The sequence below is a fragment of the Lolium rigidum genome, chromosome 2 (genome assembly GCF_022539505.1).
Source record: "Lolium rigidum isolate FL_2022 chromosome 2, APGP_CSIRO_Lrig_0.1, whole genome shotgun sequence".
Classification (NCBI taxonomy): domain Eukaryota; kingdom Viridiplantae; phylum Streptophyta; class Magnoliopsida; order Poales; family Poaceae; genus Lolium; species Lolium rigidum.
In genome coordinates this window covers 97,889,631-97,915,437 of record NC_061509.1, presented here as the reverse complement: position 1 = coordinate 97,915,437, position 25,807 = coordinate 97,889,631, and the positions used below count along the sequence as shown (strand labels likewise).

The 25,807-nt window shown below is 47.1% G+C and overlaps 1 protein-coding gene across 7 annotated transcripts; it reads right to left on the bottom strand.

Moving 5' to 3' along the window:
* Positions 1-15,045: 15,045 nt before the first annotated feature.
* On the bottom strand, positions 15,046-24,856 carry LOC124692115 (protein phosphatase 2C and cyclic nucleotide-binding/kinase domain-containing protein-like). Of its 7 annotated transcripts, none has more exons than XM_047225416.1 (16): positions 24,688-24,856; positions 21,892-23,208; positions 21,552-21,683; positions 21,242-21,466; positions 21,022-21,147; positions 20,867-20,929; positions 19,375-19,457; positions 18,128-18,359; positions 17,629-17,939; positions 17,465-17,543; positions 17,289-17,355; positions 16,900-17,177; positions 16,724-16,789; positions 16,345-16,466; positions 15,760-15,916; positions 15,046-15,654 (listed from the first exon to the last, which is right to left on the bottom strand). In XM_047225416.1, exons 2-16 carry the CDS (start codon positions 22,957-22,959, stop codon positions 15,409-15,411), a joined length of 3,255 nt encoding a protein of 1,084 aa, XP_047081372.1. In that variant the 5' UTR covers positions 22,960-23,208; positions 24,688-24,856; the 3' UTR covers positions 15,046-15,408. The 7 variants fall into 7 exon arrangements, 5 of the variants coding, with proteins under 5 accessions (XP_047081372.1, XP_047081375.1, XP_047081373.1 ...); XM_047225417.1 differs by having other exon boundaries at positions 15,516-15,679; XM_047225419.1 differs by lacking the exon at positions 24,688-24,856 and having other exon boundaries at positions 21,602-21,683; positions 21,892-22,008.
* Between the last annotated feature and the right edge of the window lie 951 nt (positions 24,857-25,807).

Below are 25,807 nucleotides of genomic sequence, written 5' to 3'. Positions count from 1 at the left end.
ATAGTCAATTTTATTGGTAATAGTGGGAGCAAATTCAACAAAGTAGCTATCATTATTATTCTCATCATCAAATATAGGAGGCATATTGTAATCATAATCAAATTTATCCTCCATAACAGGCGGTACTAAAAGACTACTATCATTATAATCATCATAAATAGGAGGCAAAGTATCATCAAAGTAAATTTTCTCCTCAATGCTTGGGGGACTAAAAATATCACACTCATCAAAACCAGCTTCCCCAAGCTTAGAATTTTCCATGGCATTAGCAACAATGGTGTTCAAAGCATTCATAGTAATAACATTCCCATTAGCATGCATATAAAGTTCCATGGGTTTTTTAATTCTCTCTTCAAACACATCATGTCCTAATTCAAGATAAAGTTCATAAAGATCTCTCATATTTTTGTTGTTCTCCATTAAGCCTAACTAGTGAAATCACACAACTTAGTATTCTCAACAGTACCCATTTTAGCAGTAGTAAATAAAGCAAACTAAATAAGTAAATGCAAGTAACTAATTTTTTTGTGTTTTTGATATAGAGAACAAGACAGTAAATAAAGTAAAGCTAGCAACTAATTTTTTTGTGTTTTGATATAAGTGCAGCAAACAAGAAAGTAAATAAAATAAAGCAAGACAAAAACAAAGTAAAGAGATTGGATTGTGGAGACTCCCCTTGCAGCGTGTCTTGATCTCACCGGCAACGGCGCCAGAAAAAGAGCTTGATTACGCGTAATTAACACGTCCGTTGGGAACCCCAAGAGGAAGGTATGATGCGCACAGCAGCAAGTTTTCCCTCAGTAAGAAACCAAGGTTATCGAACCAGTAGGAGCCAATAAGCACGTTGAAGGTTGATGGCGGCGGGATGTAGTGCGGCGCAACACCAGGGATTCCGGCGCCAACGTGGAACCTGCACAACACAACCAAAGTACTTTGCCCCAACGAAACAGTGAGGTTGTCAATCTCACCGGCTTGCTGTAACAAAGGATTAGATGTATAGTGTGGATGATGATTGTTTCCAGAAAACAGTAGAACAAGTATTGCAGTAGATTGTATTCGATGTAAAAGAATGGACCGGGGTCCAAAGTTCACTAGAGGTGTCTCTCCCATAAGATAAAAAGCATGTTGGGTGAACAAATTACAGTTGGGCAATTGACAAATAGAGAGGGCATGACCATGCACATACATGATATGATGAGCATTGTGAGATTTAATTGGGCATTACGACAAAGTACATAGACCGCTATCCAGCATGCATCTATGCCTAAAAAGTCCACCTTCAGGTTATCATCCGAACCCCTTCCGAGTATTAAGTTGCAAACAAAAGACAATTGCATTAAGTATGGTGCGTAATGTAATCAATAACTACATCCTCGGACATAGCATCAATGTTTTATCCCTAGTGGCAACAACACATCCATAACGTTAGAACTTTCTCGTCACCGTCCCGGATTTAATGGAGGCATGAACCCACTATCGAGCATAAATACTCCCTCTTGGAGTTAAGAGTAAAAACTTGGCCGTAGCCTCTACTAATAACGAGAGAGCATGCAAGATCATAAACAACACATAGGTAATAGATTGATAATCAACATAACATAGTATTCTCTATCCATCGGATCCCAACAAACACAACATATAGCATTACGGATAGATGATCTTGATCATGTTAGGCAGCTCACAAGATCCGACAATGAAGCACATAAGGAGAAGACGACCATCTAGCTACTGCTATGGACCCATAGTCCAGGGGTGAACTACTCACTCATCACTCCGGAGGCGACCATGGCGGTGAACAGATCCTCCGGGAGATGATTCCCCTCTCCGGCGGGGTGCCGGAGGCGATCTCCCGAATCCCCCGAGATGGGATTGGCGGCGGCGGCGTCTCCGGAAGGTTTTCCGTATCGTGGCTCTCGATACCGGGGGTTTCGCGACGAAGACTATATGTAGGCGGAAGGGCGAGGTAAAGGGGCGTCACGAGGGCCCACACACCAGGGCCGCGCGGCCGGGGCCCGTGCCGCGCCGCCCTGTTGTGTCGCCACCTCGTGGCCCCACTTCGTAAGTCCTCCGGTCTTCCGGAAGCTTCGTGGCAAAATAGGACCCCGGGCGTTGATTTCGTCCAATTCCGAGAATATTTCCTTACTAGGATTTCGAAACCAAAAACAGCAGAAAACAAGAATCGGCTCTTCGGCATCTCGCTAATAGGTTAGTGCCGGAAAATGCATAAATATGACATAAAGTATGCATAAAACATGTAGATATCATCAATAATGTGGCATGGAACATAAGAAATTATCGATACGTCGGAGACGTATCACTGTCCAAACTCATCAAGTGGCTCGAGACCACGCCCGATCGCTTCCTCGACTGGAAGGACTCGGCTGCGCGTGCTGGGGCCGACATGGCGTGTCCTTCGTGATGTCTTGGTATGATGAAGTCAGCCTTGACCAGTTGGAGAACCGGCGGGCCGACCTGGAGGAAAAGCTCAGTGCGGAGACTAAGACCGCCCGGCTTGCCCGTGCCTGCGCCATCGCCGACTTCGTCAACAAGGGCACCTTCATCGAGGACCCGAATCCGCCTTCAGAGGGCGAGGAGGAGGAGTCCGAAAATGAAGAGATGGAGGACGCGCCAGATGCGCCCGAGACGGATCCGGCGGCCGGCTCGTCAGATGCTCCTCCGGCTGGTCCTCCGCCAGTCGGCGCTTAGCTTTTACCTGTTTATGTTTTCGCTTTTGCAAGACAATTTATTAAATCCCCGGAATGCCGCGTGCATATGTAAGACAATATTAATATCTTTTTATTAAGTCACACTTTAATGTGTTTTGTTAATCATTTGTGTGCCGGCTGCTTTCCCTTAGTTCGTTCGCTTTTTCCCATCCGCCCCACTCTTTGGCTTTGCTCTTGCCGATCGTACGTCCGACTTGCGATCCGTCGCCGGATCAAGAGCGTGCCGCTGGGTGAGGCCGATAGTATTTCAGTCGAACGAGCCGAGTTCAGCAATTCGGTACTTTTATGAAAAGTTGTACAAGGGTCAATTCGCCTTCACTCTTTCCCTTAGCCGTCTTTCGCGTGCCGGTTCCTTAAACCTCTGCCCCCGCCAGCCGGACAGCCAGGTTGCGGTCTGTAGCCGGATCGGGAGCCGGCTGTCGGGAAACCGAATCACGGTACTGAGCCGGCCGCGTGAGAGGGTGCAAGCCAATCGGCGATAGCAATAGAGTACGCGAAAAACTTGTTGAAATCGACGCTCTTGGCGTTTGCTTTTTCATAGCTTACAAAAGGAGTACAAGGGATACATACATTCCTTCTCTCAAGTATAAAATGGGCGAAGCAAGTTGACATTCCAGGGACGCTTAGTCTCCTCGTCAGTCTTGTTTGACTTGTTTTTCTTAGCCTCTTGGGCATCTATGAGATAGTAGGAATCGTTGCCTACCGCCTTGCTCGCGATAAAGGGACCCTCCCATGGGGATGACAGTTTATGTTGTCCGGCTGTTTGTTGGATCAGCCGGAGCACTAGGTCTCCTTCTCGGAATGCTAAGGGCTGGACCTTCCGGCTGTGATAGCATCGGAGGCTTTGCTGGTAAATGGTAGATCTGGACACGGCCAGCAGTCGGGCCTCTTCGACCAGGTCGACTCCATCTTCACGAGCTTCTTTAGCTTCAGCTTCTGTGTACAGCTTGATTCTTGGCGCGTCGTGCTCGATATCAGTCGGCAGGACGGCTTCGGTCCCATATACGAGGAAGAATGGTGTGTAGCCGACAGAGCGGTTTGGCGTGGAGCGCAGGCTCCAGAGTACATTGGGCAGCTCTTCAATCCAGCAGCCGGCTGCTCGCTCGAGTGGCTCCACTAGTCGGGGCCGGATGCCGGCTAGGATCAAGCCGTTGGCTTTCTCCACTTGTCCATTGGACTCCGGATGTGCTACGGACGCTAGGTCCATTCGGACCCCCATTTCCTCGCAATAGCGAGAGAAGATGCCTTGGGCGAAGTTGCTGCCGTTGTCGGTGATGATGCTATGGGGGTAGCCATATCTCACGATGATTTCCTTGAGGAATGTTACGGCTGTGGAGCCGTCCAGCTTCTTGATCGGCTTGGCCTCAATCCACTTGGTGAATTTGTCAATCATTACTAAGAGGTGCGTCATGCCGCCTCGGGCAGTTCTGAACGGGCCCACCATATCCAAGCCCCATACGGCGAATGGCCAAGTGATGGGGATGGTTTTCAAGGCGGAAGCCGGCGAGTGCCTTTTCTTGGCGAAGCGCTGGCAGCCGTTGCATTTCTTCACCAATTCTTCTGCGTCTCTGAGCGCAGTCGGCCAGTAAAAACCGTGCCAGAAGGCTTTGCCTACTATGGCTCTGGAGGAGGCGTGGTGGCCGCACTCTCCCTGATGGATTTTCCGTAGGAGTTCAATCCCTTCAGCCGGCTCGACACACCGCTGGAACACCCCACTTACGCTGTGTTTGTACAGCTGGTGGTTGATGATGGTATAGGCCTTGGCCCTTCTCTCAATCTGCCTGGCTTGGACCCTGTCATTGGGCAGCACACCATCGGCGAGGTAGGAGAGGAATTCTTGTGCCCATGATGGTACGCATCTTATCTCGAATACGCTAACCAACAGGGCCTCCTGCGTGGGAGCTTCCGGATTCGACTGCATGGTCGCCGGGTTCGGCTGTGAAGCCGGCGAGTTCGGCTGAGAAGCCCCCGAGTTTGGCTGAGAAGCCCCTGGGTTGGACTGAGAAGACCCCGGGTTCGGCTGTGGAGCCTCCGGGTTTGGCTGAGAAGCTCCCGACTTGGGCGATGAAGCCCCCGGGTTTGACTGAGGAGCCCCCGGGTCAGCCGGCACGAATATGGAATCCGAGTCCGGTGATGGTATGATGGACGGCTTCCGCAAATGCGCGAGGGCGACGCCTGGTGGGATTGCTTGCCGAGTTGAGCCTATCTTGGATAGGGCGTCAGCCGCCTCGTTGTTTGCTTGCGGCACATGATGGAATTCACAACCATCAAACAAGCCGGATAGCTGCTGGACGTGGAAGCGGTATGAGGCCATGTTGGCGTCCTTCGCGTCCCAGTCGCCAGACGCTTGCTGTATAACCAAGTCGGAGTCGCCGAAGCAAAGAATGCGACACACGCCAATCTCCTTGGCCAGCTTCAGCCCATGAATGAGCGCTTCGTACTCCGCCACATTGTTGGATGCGGCGAAGTGAATCTGCAGGACATAGTCCAGTCGGTCTCCCTTGGGAGAGGTGACGACGATGCCGGCTCCCAAGCCGTTGCGCATCTTCGAGCCGTCGAAGTGCAACTTCCAGTGTGTGGAGTCAGGCACAGGCGGCAGGTATTGCATCTCGGCCCAGTCGACGAAGAAGTCCGCGAGGATCTGCGACTTGATGGCCGTGCGTGCTTCGTAGAGGATGGTGTGGGCGGCCAGCTCCAGGGCCCACTTGGCAACCCGACCATTGGCGTCTTTTCTGCCACTGATTTCCGCCAAAGGTGCTGTGGCCACCACCTTGATGGGGTGCTCTTGGAAGTAGTGCCTGAGCTTCTTGGCCGCCATGTACACGCTGTAGGTGACTTTCTGGTAGTGGGGGTAGTTTTGCTTCGACTGGGAAAACACCTCGCTGAGGTAGTAGACTGGGCGCTGAACCGGTTGCTCCTTGCTGGCTTCCTTGCGCTCCACCACCAGGACAACGCTAACCACACAATTGGTGGCAGCGATGTACAACAGCATCGGCTCCATTGAAGCTGGCGATGCGAGGATGGGTGCGGTTGAGAGCACACACTTTAAATCACGGAAGGCTTCATCCGCCTGCGGTGACCAGACAAATTTGTCCGACTTCTTGAGCAACTGGTACAGGGGCAGTGCCTTCTCTCCCAGCCGGCTGACGAAGCGGCTCAAGGAGGCTAGGCAACCGGTGAACTTCTGGACGTCCTTGAGGCACTGCGGCAGTTCCATCTTCTCTAGGGCACTGATCTTCTCCGGGTTGGCTTCGATCCCTCGCTGAGAGACGAGGTAGCAAAGGAGTTGGCTGGCTGGCACGCCGAAAGTGCATTTGGCCGGGTTGAGCTTCATCCGGAATCTTCTCAGATTGGTGAAGGTCTCTCATCAGATCGTCAAGGAGGGTACGCGTCTCCTTGGTTTTCACGACGACATCGTCCACGTATGCGTGAACATTTCTGCCGATTTGCTCTTGTAAGCATTTCTGCATGCACCTTTGGTAGGTGGCGCCTGCATTTTTCAAGCCGAATGGCATAGTCGTATAGCAATAAGCCCCGTACAGGGTAATGAACGAAGTCTTTATTTGATCATCCGGATTCAAAGGAATCTGGTGGTAGCCTGAATAGGCGTCTAAAAAAGACAACAGTTCACAGCCGGCGGTCGAATCTATGACTTGATCTATGCGCGGCAGGGGGAAGGGGTCCTTCGGGCACGCCTTGTTCAGGCTGGTGTAGTCGATACACATGCGCCAGGAGCCGTTCTTCTTCAGGACCAGGACCGGGTTCGCCAACCAGTCCGGGTGCAGTACTTCCATGATGAAGTCGGCTGCGAGCAGCCGGGCGATTTCTTCACCGATGGCCTTCCTTCTTTCTTCGGCGAAGCGATGGAGGGGTTGCTTCACCGGCTTGGCTTCAGGCCTGACGTGGAGGTGGTGCTCAGCCAACTCCCTCGGCACACCCGGCATGTCCCTTGGAGACCATGCAAAGATGTCCCGATTCTCAGGGAGGAAGCTGGTGAGCTCGCTTTCCTATTTGCTGTTCAAGCCGGCACCGATGGTGACGTACTTGTCCGGCTGCGCCGGGTCCAGCAGGATCTTTTTGGTGTTGTTGGCCGGCTGGAAGTGAGTCGTCCCAGCCGGGTTGTCTACAGCCGGCATGTCCGACTGCGCGGCCTTGGCCAGGGCGACAGCGTCGTGGATGAGCTGCTTCTCGGTGGCGATGACCAGCGTCTGGGCCATCTTGGAGCTCTTCGTGGCGCACTCCATGGAGCGGCGATAGTCGCCGGCTACGGTGATGACCCCCTTTGGGCCAGGCAGCTTCATCCTCAGCTACCCGTAGTGGGGCACCGCCATGAACTTGGTCAGGGCCGGCCGGCCCAGGGGCGCGTGGTAGGGGCTGACGAGGTCCACCACCTCGAACTCAATCTTCTCGGTGCGGAAGTGGTCCGGCTTCCCGAACATGACCTCGAGCGTGATCCGGCCGATCGGCTGGCAGCAGTGGCCTGGCACGATGCCATGGAAGATTGTAGGGGTGGGGCGCAACTCGGCCTCCTGAATGCCCAGCTTGCGGGCTGTGTCGCGGTAGAGGATGTTGATGCTGCTGCCCCGTCGATGAAGACGCGCGAGAAGCACACGCTGCGCCGGTTCGTGCCGATGGTGGGGTTGAGGACCATGGCGTAGCTGCCCGGCTTCGGCAGGACAGCCGGTGTGTCGCGGCGATAAAAAGTGATGGCCTGCTCTGACCAGTTTAGGTACTGGGGGACCGGCGGTATGACCGCGTTGACCTCGAGGGAACGGCACTGCTGGCTCATCTTGTCCTCGGGCTCGGGGGTGAAGATGATGTAGGTGGCATCCTCGGCCAGGTATCGGCCATGCTGCACTTGGTTAGCCTTGTGGTTCTCGAGGTTGGCGTTCTCTGCGCCGGCTTGGCCACCCGGCCCGCCGGCTGGTGGAGGCGGGGGTGGAGGGGGTAGCGGTTCTCCGCTTGTCAGCCGCTTCATGAAGTGGCACTCGCGGGTGGTGTGGTTGGAGGGGTTCTTGCCGCTGTGGTACTTGCACGGCACATCAAGCATTTGCTCAAAGGTGAACTTCGGCTTCCAGGGCCGGTCCTGCTTCTGGCGCCGGATGCCGCCAGCGGCCGCATGGTCCGACACGGCTGCCACATGGGCGGAACCGTAACGTCGGTCCGGCTGGTCGCTGTGCTGCTTGCCGCGGTAGTTGTCCCGCCGACTACCATGAGAGGCGCCCTCGGGCGGCTTGTTCTCGGTCGGCCTGTGGTTGTCCCGCCTGGACGGAGCCGGCGAAGCTTCAGCCGGAGCCTTGCCGGCTTTCTCAGCCAGCGCATACTTGTCCGCGATGGCCATGAGGGAGGCCATGGTCTTGGGCTCGCTGCGGCGCAGCTTGTGCCACAGCATGGTGTTGGGCCGGCAGCCGCCCATGAAGAAGCTGATGGCTTGGATCTCGTGCACACCCTCGCAAGAGTTGCGCATCTCGCACCAGCGCGTTAGGTACGCGCGATCCGTCTCGTCCGGGCCCTGCTTGCACATCTCCAGCTGCTGAGGGCGACCCGGCCGGTGAAGTTGCTGACGAAGGCTTCCTCGAAATCAAGCCAGCCGTTGATGCTGCCGGCTGGCAGGTTGTTGAGCCAGGTGCGGGCGGAGCCGACCAGCATCAGGGGGAGTAGCATACCGCCCAGCGCTTGTTGCCCCTGGCGATGCCGACTGCGGTGGAGTAGTCCAGCAGCCAGTCCTCCGGCTTGGCAGTGCCGTCGTACTTGGGGGTGTCGCGGGGGAGCACGAAGCCGTCGATCATGGGCTCGTTGGCGATGCGGGGCCCGAAGCACTTTGGGCCGGTTGGCCCTTCTTCTTCCGCGATGCGGGATTCCACGAGCCGGTCGAGGCGGTCTCGGGCGTCAACCGGCTCGACGCACGGACCCAGCCGGGAGCGTGCCGGCTGGCGAGCGCCGCTTGCTTCTGGAGTCGGCCGGTGCTGGCGTCTTGGCGCCGGCTGCTCGGAGTCTTGCTCCTGGTTCCGGCTTGGTGGTGGCCGGCTGCGGCCGCTGTTGCCGCTTCCCGGCCGGCTTGTCCGGCTGGAGCTTGCGTGTGTGGCGCGGGAGTCCCGACGCCACCTTGGCACTGGTGAGGAGGACTCGGCCGTATCTCTGGGGCCGTCCCTGTCGTTGCCTGCGGCACCACGAGCTTGAGAAGCTCTGGGAGCGTTGGCGTACCTGGGGTTCTTCGCCTGTTCGGCTGCGGCGTGGCACAACTCAGCCACCCGCCTCGTCTGGCGGCGTAGCTCCTCTCCTTCGAGGAGGCTCAGCTCTTCTGCGGCGGCTTCGGCAGCGCGCATGTTCTTGTCGGGGTGTTGTAGATCGGCAGCTCCGCGGACGGAGCCGGCGCTTCCGCACCATCGCGGTCGATTTCGGCGGCTAGGCCGCCTCCTCTCCGGCGAATCTGGCCGGCTCGGCTTGGGTTGTCGCCGCCTGGCGTGAAGCCGTGAGCGCGGTCATACTCGCGCCGGGTGATTTCCAGCTGGCGCTTGGCGGCAGCTATCTCTTCAGCCTGCCTGAGGAGGAGCTGGCGGTGCGCCTCTAGATCCGCCTCGATGGTGGTGGGGTCGCCGCCTGCGGTGAGCGGGGAGCTCAACTTTGCCCGGACTTCGTCCAACCGGGATGGTGGTGGTGGCGCTTTGGGGCCGGAGCCGGAGGCGTGGCCGTCGACGTTGCGCTCCAGGTCCGGGCCGCGGACGCGCGTGGACTTGGTGACCTGCTCGTCACCGGCTGCCATGACCTGCACGATGCAGGGGCTGGCGAGAGTGTTGCTGGCGCCGGCTCCTGGTGGAGGGCTTGCACAGCGCAGCACCTGCCGCGGGTAGCGCGGCGGTGCGACGGTTGCGACGTAAACGTCGTGTCCGCCGAAGGAGATGACGCTGCCGCCGGCAGGGAAAGGCATGTCGGCGAAGCAGCCAGCGTTGTCGCTGACGTAGTCGAGGGAGCCGAATCTCCAAATCAAGCCTGAAGCGACTCGCTCGCCGGTGGTGATGGTGAGGCCCGTCTGGATGAAGACACCGGCCGCAGACGCTGAAGGCCCCACGGTGGGCGCCAAATGACGTGGTATCGTCACGACATATGCCATAGGGTGGCTAATGAGAGTGGTTCCTAGTATGGTCTACGGTGGTATCCGGATGCGGGTATGGGAACGAGCGACACGGCGACGTACCCAGGTTCGAGGCCCTCATGTGGAGGTAACACCTCTACTCCTGCTATGAGTGTATAAGTGATATCACAGTACAATGGTGCTCCTTGAGCTGTATCCGGCTGCTCCTGGGAGGCTAAGGTAGACGAAGGTCTCTCTCACAGGGCAGCGCTAAGACTAGAATGAATGAAAGGATCGATCGTCCCCCGCACGAGAGGGGTAGCGCAGCTTATATAGACGCTGGCATTATACAAAGAAGTCCCTATGACCTACTGGCCGGCTGGCCGGCTCCGGCTTCCCGCTCCTTCCCGAGGCGCCGCTGTCAGGAGCCGTTAGGCGTGGAAGCCTTGTCTTGTCTCCTTCCGAAGTCAGCGATATGGAGAGGAGGTGTCCCTATCGCCATCGATGGCATGTAGCCGTACGGCGCGGCGTGAGCCATAATGGCGTGTCCGGCTGAGGCACTGTTGCTCTACAGTGCCCCGTACTTTACGGAGGGTGAGATCATCGTGGACTTTAGCAGCCGGATCACCTTTCCAGTTCCTTCTCCTGCAAGGCTCGCCAGCTTCGAGCCGGTCAGGGAGAGACAACCCAAGTCGGATATGGCAAGTTGAAGCCGGCCCAGCCACAGCGCAGACGGCTATGGCTAGACCAGCGTGGACTTTGAATAAGCCGGCTCCCAAGGCAGCCGGCCACGGCTCCAGCCGGCCTTTGCCGCGGGCCAGCCGGCCTTGAGCTAGCTGTTCTCAGTCTTTTGCCCTACCCGGGGTCTTCCCCCCGACAACACTAGAGTCAATAATCTAGATTACATGGTAATGTACCTAACACCCATGGCGTTCTGGTGTAGGTCATGTTTTCCTCTAGGGAGAGCTTTAGTCAACGGATCCGCCACATTTAGATCTGTGTGTACTTTGCAAATCTTTATGTCACCATCTTCGACATACTCGCGAATCACATGAAAGCGCAACTTGATATGCTTCAGCTTCTTGTGTGACCTTGGCTCTTGTGCATTGGCTATGGCACCCATGTTATCACAATATATGGTTAATGGGTCCAATGCACTAGGAACCGCACCAAGCTCAGTAAAAAACCTCTTCATCCATATCGCTTCTGATGAAGCCTCCGAAGCCGCTATGTATTCAGATTCAGTTGAAGACTTCGCCACCACGCTCTGCTTAGCACTCATCCAGCTTACTGCAGCACCATTCAAAATAAACACGTACCCAGATTGAGACTTAGAGTCTTCTGGATCAGTGTTCCAACTAGCATCGGTGTAACTGGTTACAGCGAGCTCTTGGTCACCTCCATAACAAAGAAACATATCCTTAGTCCTTTACAAGTACTTCAGGATATTCTTGACCACTGTCCAGTGTTCCATTCCTGGATCACTTTGATATCTGCTGGTCAAACTAACAACGTGTGTGATATCCGGTCTAGTACACAACATGGCATACATGATAGAGCCTACTGCCGAAGCATAGGGGATCTTGTTCATCCTTTCTCTTTCTTCTGCCGTAGCCGGACCTTGAGTTTTACTCAAGACCTTACCTGGCAACATGGGCAAGAACCCTTTCTTGCTTTCATCCATTCTAAACTTCTTTATAATCTTGTCCAGGTATGTACTCTGTGAAAGCCCTATTAGGCGTCTTGATCTATCTCTATAAATCTTGATACCTAAAATATATGCTGCTTCTCCAAGGTCTTTCATTGAAAAACACTTATTCAAAATAACCTTTAACACTGCTTAGAAGTTCTATATCATTCCCAATCAACAATATGTCATCTACATATAGTATTAGGAATGCTACAGAGCTCCCACTCACTTTCTTGTAAATACACGCCTCACCATGAGTCTGTATAAATCCGAAGTCTTTGATCACCTTATCAAAGCGTCGGTTCCAATTCCGGGATGCTTGCTTCAGTCCATAAATGGAACGCTAAAGTTTGCATACCTTGTCAGCATTTTTAGGATCGACAAAACCTTTGGGTTGTACCATATACAACTCTTCCTCAATGTCAACATTAAGGAACAATGTTTTGACATCCATCTGCCAAATCTCATAATCGAAAAATGCAGCGATTGCTAACAAAATCCTCACAGACTTTAGCTTCGCTACAGGTGAGAAGGTCTCATTGTAGTCAACTCCTTGAATTTGTCGAAACCCCTTCGCGACAAGCCGAGCTTTATAGACAGTAATATTACCATCAGCATCTATTTTTATTCTGAAGATCCATTTATTCTCGACAGCATTGCGGCTATCAGGTAAGTCTACCAAAGTCCATACTTGGTTATCATACATGGATCCCATTTCGGATTTCATGGCCTCTTTCCATTTGTTGGAATCTGGGCTCATCATTGCTTCCTCATACGTCGCAGGGTCTTCATCATTGTTATCCACAATCATGACATTTAGACAGGGGTCATACCAATCAGGAGTGGTACGAGCCCTCGTTGATCTGCGAGGTTCAGTAGCTTCTTCGTTCGAAGTTTCATGATCATCATCATTTGCTTCCTCTCTTATCGTTGCAGGCTACACAGGAACATCTTCCGGCGTTGCGCTACTCTGATCTCCGAGAGAAGGTTCAATAACCTTGTCGAGTTCTACTTTCCTTCCAGTCACTTCTTTCGAGAGAAACTCCTTCTCAAGAAAGGATCCGTTCTTGGCAACGATAACTTTGCCTTCGGATCTGTGATAGAAGGTATACCCAATAGTTTCCTTAGGGTATCCTATGAAGATGCATTTCTCCGCTTTGGGTTCAAGCTTGTCAGGTTGTAACTTCTTTACATGAGCCTCACAACCCAAAATTTTAAGGAACGACAGCTTAGGTTTCTTACCAAACCATAATTCATACGATGTCGTTTCAACGGATTTAGATGGTGCCCTATTTAAAGTGAATGCGGCTGTCTCTAAAGCATAACCCCAAAATGATAACGACAAATCGGTAAGAGACATCATAGACCGAACCATATCTAAGAGAGTTCGATTACGACGTTCGGATACACCATTGCGTTGTGGTGTTCCCGACAGTGTCAACTACGAAAGTATTCCGCATTTCTTTAAATGCATGCCAAACTCATAACTCAGATATTCACCTCCGCGATCAGAACGCAGAAATTTAATCTTCTTGTTACGGTGGTTCTCTACTTCACTTTGGAATTCCTTAAACTTCTCGAAAGTTTCGGACTTATGTTTCATAAAGTAAATATACCCCTATCTACTCAGATCATCCGTGAAGGTTAGAACATAACGATAACCACCGCGTGATGCTACACTCATTGGTCCGCACACATCGGTATGTATGATTTCCAATAAGTCTGTAGCTCGCTCTATTATACCAGAGAATGGAGTCTTAGTCATTTTACCCATTAGACATGCTTCGCATCTATCAAGTGATTCAAAATCAAGTGATTCAAGAAGTCCATCGGAATGGAGTTTCTTCACGCGCTTCACTCCAATATGACCAAGACGACAGTGCCACGTGTAAGTAGAATTATCATTCAATTTAATTCGTTTAGCATCAATGTTATGAACATGTGTATCACTACTATCGAGATTTAACAGGAATAAACCATTCATCTCAGGTGCATGACCATAAAAGATATTACTCATATAAATCGAACAACCATTATTCTCTGATTTAAACGAGTAACCGTGTTGCAATAAATAAGATCCAGATATAATGTTCATGCTTAACGTATGCACCAAATAACAATTATTTAGATTTAAAACTAATCCCGAAGGTAGATGTAGAGGGAGTGTACCGATAGCGATCACATCAACCTTGGATCCATTTCCAACGCGCATAGTCACCTCGTCCCTTGCTAGTCTTCGTTTATTCTGCAGCTCATGTTTCGAGTTACAAATGTGAGCAACCGAACTAGTATCAAATACCCAGACACTACTATGATTACTAGTAAGATAAACATCAATAACATGTACATCATATATACCTTGTCCGCTCTTCAGAGCGGACAGGTACTTGGGGAAATTACGCTTCCAGTGCCCTTCTTCCTTGCAGTAATAGCACAGAGTATCAGGCTTAGGGCCAGCCTTGGGCTTCTTAGGAGGCGCAGCAGCTTTCTTGTCGCCCTTCTTGAAGTTGTCATTCTTGTTTGGTTTGCCCTGCTTCTTGAAACTAGTGGTCTTCTTGACCATCAACACTTGGTGCTCTTTCTGTATCTCCACCTCAGCAGGTTTCAGCATGGAGAAGCGTTCAGGTAACTCTTTGTTCATGTTCTGCATGTTGTAGTTCATCACGAAGTTCTTATAACTAGGTGGCAGTGATTGAAGGACACGATGAATACCCAGCTGGTTACGAATCACAATTCCCAAGTCACTGAGCTTCTTCGCGTGCCTAGACATTTTGAGCACGTGCTCGCTAACGGAGTGTAGTGACCCTGCATATCACTGCATGTTGTAGTATGCTGGCCGTGGATATAACATATGCGAAGTACCAATCCACAAATATCACATCCTTCAGAGTGGTACAACAGAAACATAGCTGGTCCAAACTTACTCACTTAATATTATTACAAGCCAAAAGTGAACATCATAAGGGAGCTCCTCTTGAGTCCGCAGAGGATAACTCGGAAGTTCCAGTCGAACTTCTCTAAGCCTACGCACTATGGGTAGGACTATACTAAGAACCATGACTACCCGAGCAGCTTATTCTATATTGTTCGGTGCTACCCGACTGCGATCACCGGACCCTACTAGTTTATGCCTCCTCCTCAGTCTCGTTGGTGCCGAACTCGATCAGGTAGTCCACTCCTTTGACGCCTGCAGAGAGATCTGGTTCCTCGTAGTAGACGTCATCCACGTAGTTTGCCTCCTCGGGTTCCCCTCAATGCTGTTCTGGAAATCTAAGCATGGGATTTGAAGAGGGATGAGTACGAGCGTACTCAACAAGTTCATTATAGGAAAGAGGTGTCTTATGCACTAGCTACAACCATGAACCAGAAACTCAAAGGCCATGCAGAAAGTCAAAGGCCATGCAGGTTTTTGTAAACATTTCTTCAAAAGGTTGCTTTTATTCTAAAGAGCTATGTCCGCTAGTCTTCACCAGTTGATAGAACTTCATGGAGTTCCTTTCCAGCCGCGTTCGCAGTTCCCAATAAAGCAATGCTTCACCCCTAAAAGAAGCTTTTGATGCCCACAAGTTCGGGCAAATCACCTTTAGGCACATGGCTCTTGTTTTTCCTCTTCAAAATTTTACACAAAATCACATGGGTGGATAGCTTAAAGATAAAAGTTACAAACTAATAGACAAATGAAAGAAGGATCAATACATATGTACCGCAAGAATCCAATGCTAGTGGCTGGGGAGCTAATTTGTCATTTTTCGTTCCAATGGCACTAAAGAAATGATTGCACCTTGGGAATTCATCATTTCGACAAAACTTCACTAGGTTGAACCATCTGGATGAATATCTTGTTTCCATAAGATCTGAAACTGCCTCGCGAAAATCAAAGAAGCTTTCTTAACCTGTCAACGTTCATCCACCTACTGAGATCACCAATCTTGGATCCATTCTGGAGCAGTCAAATCAGCGGGATCTTCACCTGGCATGGAAGAGGGCACCGTTAAATCCTCCTGAAGAGTTTCTACATAGGTGTCGATGCGGTCAGAGATCTCCTGAGGTACTGCTGAAGTGCCATTTGCTGTTTGTTTCCAGTCAATGCCATCAAACCAAGGGTGTTTCTTTACTGCGTCCGCGCCTGTGGTTCCAAGGCGTGCATTCTCATCTACCACAAGTAGCTGGCCGCAAAAATGTGAAATTGAGTTGCCTTGTTGCACATAGACCAAATAAGGTCAAAGATAAGTAAATAATGAAAAGTACATTCATTGAATGAGGGATTCAACCTTGGTTATAAGGTCAACAACTTCCACGCTGAACGTCGACGGCATAGTTAGGTTCCCCTTCGCAATCTTAGCGAAAGGTTCCAGCTCGCTTTCCCTCCAGGACCCAAATGGCATGTCCGATTGCAGCATGAAATAAATCAATACTCCAAGCGCCCACCTGATCATGCAAAAGCAAGGGAATAAGATGTTAATCTTTACAGGATTACAGATATGTGAAGATTGTAGTGCCAGTAATATTAATGTGCACTATTATCCTAAGAGAATTTGTAATTTTCTATCTGCATCAGATTTTTCTTCATGATATTTAATTAGAAAAGTAATATATCCATAAGGAATAACGAGTGAAGTCTGCCACGCTAGTGATGAATAGTATCATGGACAAGGCAGATAGATGGATGGCCTTTTTGGGGGAGATTAAATTAATGTACGTCTACTCCTGCTGTGTTTCAGCATTGAAAAACATTATATTAAGGAAAATGGTGCATGCTTATTGCTTAATAATAACAATTATTATTATACTAGTAATAATTCAGAAAGCATGCATAACTTTGAATCTTATACAAGAAAGGGGTCTATAACCCTTACCAGTCAGCAGTAAAACCATGCCCCTTGCCTAGAACGATCTCTGGAGCTAGAGAGTCAGCGATGCCACATATTGTGTAAGTCCTTTCACCTTCCAACTTCTTCGCAAACCTGAAGTCAACTATCTGTCACACATAAAAACATATGTATTGTTAGAACAACATTGCTATCTGCACTTGTATCATGTGAAATGTCAACTCAGTAAATCAGAAAAAATGCTACATAATAATCGATATTTGTTCTGGTCGAAGGAGGATTGTGTATTTGTACGCTATCGTTTCAGTGATACATGGACATGTTTAGCGATTATTAGTAGCATGAACATCGAGGTAAAAAGTAAACGGCAGTTCTAACATCATATGCCTTAAGGTCAGATAATCACCTGCAGATGTCCTGATCGGTCGAGCATTAGGATATCTGCTGAAACACCTCTGTAAAGAATAGACCTCTGAAATATTTTACAGAGTTAGATGCATATTGTAGATAAGAACATAATACAAAACATAATACACAAAAAACTGCATGTCAATCTCTTAATACAGAAAAGCAAGATCTTACCAGATGAAGTTCTTCTAGAGCAACAACAACTGAAGCTGCATAGAATCGCGCAGATGACTCACTTAGTGGTGTATTAAGTATTGAAGCCAGTGAGCAACATAGGCAACAATTCAGCAGTATTCCAAGGTACGATTGATCAGCACAGGTACATAAAACTTCTGGCACACAAACTGATTGACTCAAACTTTTCATGATGTCTTTCTCCTGAAACACCTGTCCTTCCTTACGGAGGTCTTTTACCCTCTTGATATAAAACCTTTTGAAGCTTTTGATCTTGTCTGGTCGAGGAAACAAAACAAGATTATATAAAACTTAAAAATACATGTAAGGCCATTACAAAATTGATACATCTGATAACAAAGGACGGTCAAGCTGAATTGCTTTCGCACCAGAGCCTCTGATTTGGACAAGTCCGATCTCACTGCAATCAGCGGCATATATGCACGTCTTCCATTCCTGAGAACATATATAGAACCATGTATCAGCATATAATCTCAATAAATCTTCTCCAGATAGAAAAAGAAATGTCATGCTAGAGAAAAGGAAATGAAGTACTAACCCCTACCAAATCAGATAGCTGAACCCTCCTAAAGGAAAAATCCTCATCTGTACTATGTTCCTTTGGGATAAGAGAATCTTTAAGCCTGCATAGATATCGTGACAGGATGAGCTCCCGATTGACAAATATCTGATAGGCTAACTATGAAAAAGATGCTACATGTACAGTACTTGGAATCAGCCTGTGGAAGTTTAGGCAAAGACCCGACAATTAAATCAAATTTCTCTTTTGTGATTGTAGAACAGATCACATCACCAACTGAGATAGCAGTAAACGTGATACTCTCTCCAATGAGAGCCCACTCTCCAAAGTGTCCTCCCTCATCAATCTCAACCACATAATTGCCATTTTCTTGACTTTGTTGGACCTTCTTTGTGTGAGCACTAAGAAGATCCCAAGAATCTGAATTTAACTTATCAGCTGCTAATGTAAGTCTCACATGACCCCTTTGAATAATATATAGACAAGAGATGTTGTCATCCTGAAAAAGGATTCACAAAAGAAAATAACTACACAAGAATACCATAAGTTTGCAGAAGAACATGTCAATAAATCTTTTGGCTGTGCATTGTAGATGCAGAGTCCGGGAGTGAACTCTTTGATATTGTGCAAAGAATCAATAAAAGCTTCCATTTCCATAAAAAATCAAACCATTTTCACCCCATATACCTTGTCTACTATTACTTGTCCGTCTGCAAAGGATACCTCAGCAAGTGATTCGGCAAGTTGACTTAACTGAAGTACTGTCAATCTTGTAAACAGCTCTACAGACCGTAGCAACTTCAACGATGGTATATTTGAAAACTCTGACATGAGAATTCCTCGGAAATCCTCCCGCTTTAGAGCCCATAATGTTCCACTAGTCACAGCACGAACCGAAGACTGAAGTGGCTTGTTATACCTGTTTGCTTCAAAAATAGATGGTGATTAGATGTGCTAAATAGTGAGTGCTACCTATATCAATCTGAACTTGATAGGCTTATTGCATCTGCTTCATCTCCATGCCTGAAGGGCAGTGGAGAGATTCATATATTATCTGGTTGAGTCTTTCGAGGTCATGGCATGGTACATCTCAGATATAGAAAACAATACTACGTTATGTGTATTAGTTTGCAGGTGTTGCTACTTCATCTATTTTTTTAAGGAAAATATCTATGGACTCTACATGGTGCAGCCAAGGTTTAAGCTAACATAGTGAGATACATATGCGACTATGCAAGGTGAGGTTAACTTCAAGCCTTTTCAGCTATTATTGGAAAGAGATAGCATGGAGCACAAGCATCCTGGTGATTTGGTCTTACTTATATGGTAGAACACTCTTCATGTGGTAATGCATTAGCTTTCAGTTTTCACACTACATGTAGTATGGTTTTGGAAATGATTTGAGTGATTGGTTACAAGAGCCAAAGTAGAGCGGTCTAAGCTCCACTTTTTAGGTGCAGAGAGGAAACCCTTTATTTTGTTCTGACTGATAAATACAATGTGGTACTTAGAGCTGAGCTTTTGCGTATTCACGTTGAACTTTTCGAGTGTGGCGGTTCACTGTAATTGCTTTGTACTCCAATGGAATGATACACAAAGTTTTTACGTATTTGCGAGAAAAATACTGAGAGCTGACTATTATTATTGACCAGCTCGCACGAGTGTGCTTCTTGAACAGTACAACTAGCAGACACCACTTTTGTTGACACATGAGTCATGAGAGGTCTTAACAAGTACTCCCTCCATCCATAAAAGGATGTCGGACATTTGTCTAAATTCGGATGTATCTATACACTAAAGAGTGTCTAGATACATTCATATTTAGATCAACTTGCGACATCCTTTTATAGACAGAGGTAGTATTTTTTTTACAAAACTTCTCTTATAATCAAACAAACAGTATAATAAATCACATATGAGTAAAACTAACTCACATTAGTGCTAACTCTCCAAAGGAAGATAGTTTGTCAGCAGTATACCGATGCAGAACCTTACTCACTTCCTTCCCATCTTCTTCCTGTATATATACATTTCATCAGCTTAGTCTTGAAAATCATAGCACGGAGAGTAATGTAAAAAAAAACTCTATGAACTCATTTAGTTTTCAAACAACAGTGTTAAATCAAATCTGATATAAGCAAACATATATGGACGTAGATTGTGCAGTGAGCAATGCTCTGCACATAAATATCAGGCAAATAACTATCTATAGATTCTATTTTCCCTCTTTATATCGAAGTATACACAGAATTCCAAATGCATTTTAACCACTAAGATGTTAATTATCTTACAAAAATTATTGCATTCAATATGGTCCGACTCAGATGGTTTATGCATGTTGGTCCTTACCAAAGGAAAACTAGCAAATTGGAATTGACGTTTCACATCAGATATGGTGCTTTTTTGTGATCAATATTTAAATATAGTTATAGAAAAACGTTTGGCTAGCAAATCATTTGAAGAAATGCATGCATGTGTCTACAGATGAGTCATTTTCCTTAAATAAAAAGAAATGTAGAAACTTGTGAGCACGTCCTGTTGCTGTAAGCCTCACATAAAATAGCATTAATATTATTTCATTGTTAATTTTGTCTTATTGTAAGATCGAAAAGCTACTAAGCTAGGTAGCCTGCATGTTAAACTGTGCCCGATCTACTCATGTGTATTTGTATATACAGGGGGTAGCCTTACTTGTGGCTGGCTGTGAGCTTGAAGAATTGACATAAAGAAAGGAACATATTGCTTTTCCCTCTTTATGCTTGAACAAGGGAAGCATAATGAATGACGTCAAGCAAAAATAATAGAATTAGATATCTCATACAGCACAAGGAACAGGTGCATAGAGGGGCACGATGTTGTGCTGTTTGGCAAGGAAGCTGGTCAGATTGCTACCACCAGCTACTTCAGTACAAAAACAGCGCACTGCATGCCCTACTCGGCCAAACTTCAGAGTACTGCTGCATTTGTGGCTTCTATAGCGATCTGGGAGGTGGGGGTAGAGCCCCCATAGTATGAAGTAGTATACATTCAGATTCGTTCATTCTTCCAACCTTGGAAGTTGTTTTGCAACAATATGTAAGTCGTCTTATATACATGGGATTAGTTAATGCCTCATTGTGAAATCCTAAGGGCTTGTAAAATAAACGAGACCAACATAGGAGGAACCCTGCTGCATTTTATAAGAAGAAACTCGGGACACAGCCAGTGGAGCTGGGGCTCGAACGCCGGTCACGGGCAGCGCGCGCAGCCTATCTGTGCGCCGCTAGTCTAAGTTTGTAAGTTGTCCCTCTCTCCACATATTTATATTTGATCATATTCGTGTCAGAGGTGATTTTTTCCTGATTTAGCTATTCTCGCCTATTCTTCATTGCATACTGTATTTGATTTGCATTTTCTAACATACTATATGTATTTTGAAATGATTACCTGAATAGCCAAAACTTCAAACTCACCATTCCCAACTACATAGAAGCAGTCACCTTCACCACCCTGCATTATACAGTGTCCTTATTGTACAATTCTAAGCAACTTCAAAATGTCATCAGAGAAGTAATGATTAATGAATATAGAAGGGTAAGAACCTGATGAACCACTATATCCCCAGGTTTCGCCTCAACCCGTTGCATGCAATCAAGTAAAACATTGCACTGCGAATCAGTGAGCTTTCTGAAGAGGAAATGATCGTGTAGTATCCTCTCAATGTGTGCCTTCATATAATTTTTCGTAAATAGGATTTGTCAGCATAGGACACCATAAATCCTGAACTAAATTTCACAATGAGGAAAAATCGGTAAACCTTACTTGCTCTTCCCATGTCTTGCGATGTGACGGAGATGGCGGGACCCATACTTGACCATTTTCCAGAGAATTTTCAAGGGCTCTCAATCGTGCGCGTGATATATCCTGCCTGGAACGCTGATTGTTGGGGTTTAAACTAATGACGGATGGTGATTCAGAGCCCACCAGTTCTACTACTTGCTGTGATGGTTGTAAAGATGCCTTCAGTACGGTATGGGTGGACCCCGTCTGGTGAAAGATGAAATATATTCAGGTAATCAAATAAACCACTTCTAAGGAAGTAAACAAGAAAACTAAGAAGATAAATCCATACATCAGTTAACCCGTTAATATGTACAAGTATGATTGTAATGTCATCCGTACGAGTTTCATACTGCAGCCAGAGACGATATGATTCAGCAACAATTGCAGCACACGCATCACGGGGATCCTTGTATTTAGCAATCTGCAAATCCATGACTATAAAGTTAAATATGTTGTCACACTATATATTAGAGTATTCAAAACAGGTAAGCAACAGACGGCAAAAGGTTTGATCTCTAATGTATCTCTACTATTCCAACGAAGCACTTGGTGCTCCCAGAATATTCAAGAAGAAAACAAATTTAAGAATTACACACAACCACAACTTAGCAGCAGTACATAGAATTTACCATGTCTACGACCGTTTGGCTAGAAAGAAATTCAAAAACCCCATCACTAGCAATAACGAAGAATGGATGGCTGGCACTGAGCTCCAGGATAAAAATCTCCGGATTTGCAACAACACCAATAGATTCAGCAACAGAATCTCCAATACTACGAGTAAAAGCAGTTCCTGGATACATGCCATTTTCCACCCACAACCTTGGAGGATCGCCATCATCACTTTCCTCGGTACCCCAACACTGCACATCTGGGTTCTTTAGTCCTTCTATTTGATCCAATGTCAGAACCCTGGCACCACACTCCTTGACCCTTTCAACCTCATCAGTCCTGTAAGGAGTTTGATCTATGGAGAGGTCAACAGCAATCATATCTTCTCCTTTTTTCTCAGCAATAAGAGCACGTGAATCACCGGCATTTGCAATATACAATGTTCTTCCCCTCACCAATATAGTGATCGCGGTAGTACCACTCATGGAATCGTCCAAGCTATCAGCATGGAGCTGAGAGTTTGTTGCCAAGAAAGCAGAATGAAGGGCCTGAACAGCATTGGTACGAAACTGGCCATCTCTGAGCAGGTTTTCACACAGTCTTCGTTTCACGAATTGTGAGCATTGAGCTCCATATTCCCCATGGCCATCAAACACACCAAAGAAGTGATCATCGGGGCTTGCTCCAAATGGAGTATGTATGCAGAAGCTATCTTGGTTTGGTTTGTCCAATGATTCTGGATAGTAACCTCTTTGAGACAAATAGGAGTATCTCAGATCATAGTTCCCCAATGGGACTCGAACTTTGCGGGACCCTTCTGGAGGAAGAAACTGCGAAGAAACCCTCGAGAGACGACTGATACCAACATTTGATTCCCTTGTAATGTTCAATTGGTTCAATCCATCATCACCCTCTAGATCATCCGAAGAGCCATCTGAAGCACTAGAATCTGTCTTTCCCCTTCCCCGGCTTGATTTTCCCCTTGACTCTCTTGGAGAGTCAGCTGTTTGTTCGACACACCCGTGGGAACGCAAACATCCCTTAAGATGTGAACAAGAACAACACTTAGAAGGTGAGCAGCCCATCAAATGCAGAATCAGCTTGGTAAGGGCAGAGAGGCAGAAAGAACATGGACACTCAGAAGTCTCTGTTTCAGCTACAAATTATGTATGCACATGGACCGACAAGACCAATTTGAGGAAGCTGTCAACATACACAGAATCTGAAAGCTTTAAGAGAACCACTCTGTAAATGATACTTATTTCTTTGCGAAACAGAATGCTCATTCTCAACCCAACATTTAGAAACCTGGAACTTGATATTCATACGTACACCTAAAAATTTAAGAAAACAAGACCAGAGAAGTCAGTCATAGCTCCATAGTAAGTTACAAGCGAACAATTTGGAGATGTTATTTAATAGTAAGAGCTCTCCTTCTGTGTATAAGAAGAACAGATAACAATCACTCATGTTACACAACATGAAGGAAGAACTGAATTTAATTGTGATCTGGACCGAATGAAAGCACTGCAAAACTAGTCCCTCATTTAACAATACACAAAATTGGTTGGCCAATAAAAATAGATAAAGAATCAGAAACATCAGATAGCTCTTGAGTCCTGGAAAACGCAGAAGCATCTTGAGACCAGAACATGAATTAGCCAAAGATTCGGCCAATCAGATACTCACCTAGAGAAGGAAACTATTTACACAAAAATTGAGGATATGTAGCTCTACTAATTGGGTGTAATTGGTATCTTTCGATATTAATATGTTCTCTTTATCGAAAAAAATGTAGCTCTACTAATAATGCGGTCATCTGAAGTTCTCAGCTACAACCAGAAGAAGATAACACATAAAAAGAGGATTGGAAAGAAAAAATGTAGAAACTTGACACAGAGGATTGGAAACATAAAAGTACATGAATTTCCGCACTTTTTTGTCGAAAAAAAAATGAATTCCTGCACATTCGTGGAACATGTACAGAATCAATCCAACTCATATGAGGTACATAATGTTTCAAAAGGGAAAATAATGAATGTTGTTTGTTTTCATGTCAATTTTCTCATTTCAGTTTGCCTACAAGGCTACAAACAAAGAATGCAATGCACTTGTTGAAGAAAGGCACCATGTACTTTACTCGGCATATGTCAATATTTTCACCTCGGAGAAAAAGCTGGCAGCAATCTTAATGTGGTAGCAATGTAATGACCAAAGATTTGTGGGTGCCGCTATAAAAGTGGTATGCACACAACAAGTTCGTTTGATATTCTTAAAACTTCAATCTGAACAACAAAAAATCTTGGGAAATTCTTGACCAATACAAAATGTAAATAGATTGTGAAAAGTATTGTTGGGAAATTATTTATCGTTTCAAAATCTAAGTAGATTCTGACAAAAGTGGCATTAACAAGAAAGCTACCGCAGTTCAGGTACGCTAGAAAGACGCTGAGAGAATCTCCATATATTTTTTCTTTGGAAGAAACAGCCAGCCACGACGTCATATTTATCGCCATGCCAAAGAAGAGAATCTTTCATAGTATAGTCCCAACAAAAAAAAAATGGTAGTACTGCAGAAACTCTACAATCGAAAAGAAAAGAAAAGAAAAGAAAAGAAAATCCTGAGACCAGAGTTCCCGTTGTGTCCGAGCAAGACATCGTCAGAAGAAAAACAGAGCTATTCTCGAAAGAAAGAAAAATTGTCGCCAGGTACCTGAAGATAGAACATTCTGCAATCACGACTACTACGAACTCGGCACTCCAAAGTATGCAAAGGAGTTGGAAGAAAGGAGAAGAGCAGCCTTGGAACTTACGGACACCAAAAGAGGGGAATCTCCAGCAGCACACGAGCCTGTAGCCTTCGTGGGAGAGGAAGAGGAGAGGGGGGGGAGATTGTGAGGCGGGTAGAGGAGGAAGCAAGAGAGGAGCAGAGAAAGGGAGAGGAGGAGGGAGGTGGGTGGCCGTAGACCGTAGTGGTAGAGTAGTAGTCTCGGCAGGGATGGTGGAAGCTGCCAGATTAGGAAGGAGAAAATCATCAATCGGTGATTGGCAATCAGCCCGGGGCAAGATGGGAATGGAATCCCACGAGACACCAGTCTTTGCGGATGGGGGTGCGACGGTATCACAATCACACGCGACGCCATTCAGGCGAACGCAAGCCACGGTGCTACCATTTTAAATCTTTTTTTCTTGTACTGTACTATAAAAACTCTTTTCTTTACACTCGCCATCTCAAATTCAAGGAAAATTATATTTGAGTGGAGGTGAGAACTCTAGTGATGTCATATACATCAACATATATGTATCCAACCAACAATCCAAATTATTTGACCAATGCCATAGAACAATGTGCTACTCGTTGACTAGCGTTGCTCTGGACCGCCAACCCGTGGATGTCCGCTTATCTGCAGGAGTACTGACATTTGCAAGATTTTGGTATTGTGATACCCTTCGACTGCCGTTTGGTGGCACTTCTTTGTCATGTGTTTGTATGTTGTCTCCTCTTTTAGTCGACGAACATGTGAGTTTACATCGATCTCCTCTTCTTTTCTGATGTAACAAACTATATATCCTGGAGTGGAGGATAGCGTTGGGACGAAGGCCTACACTAGGAGAGGTGTGGTGGCTGCAGAGTTAGATAACGTAATTGGTAGGGAACCCTACTTATTCATGGGGAGGAAAATGATGGGACTGGGAGTGCGAGATAGGCAGGGAAAGGATGGTCGGAGACTCTAGGTTGAGATGAGAGAAACATTTTCCACGGAAAGGATACGAGTGGCATTCTTACTGTAATTACTTAGTCAACTTGGATCAAATATATAAGGCATGGGTGGAGACGGTGGGGAAATATCCAGAGGTAGGTTTTCTGATGTGATAAGAAATAAGGGAGGTGAGCTGGAAGCTGCTTGGTATCAAAGAAGAATTATTGCAACC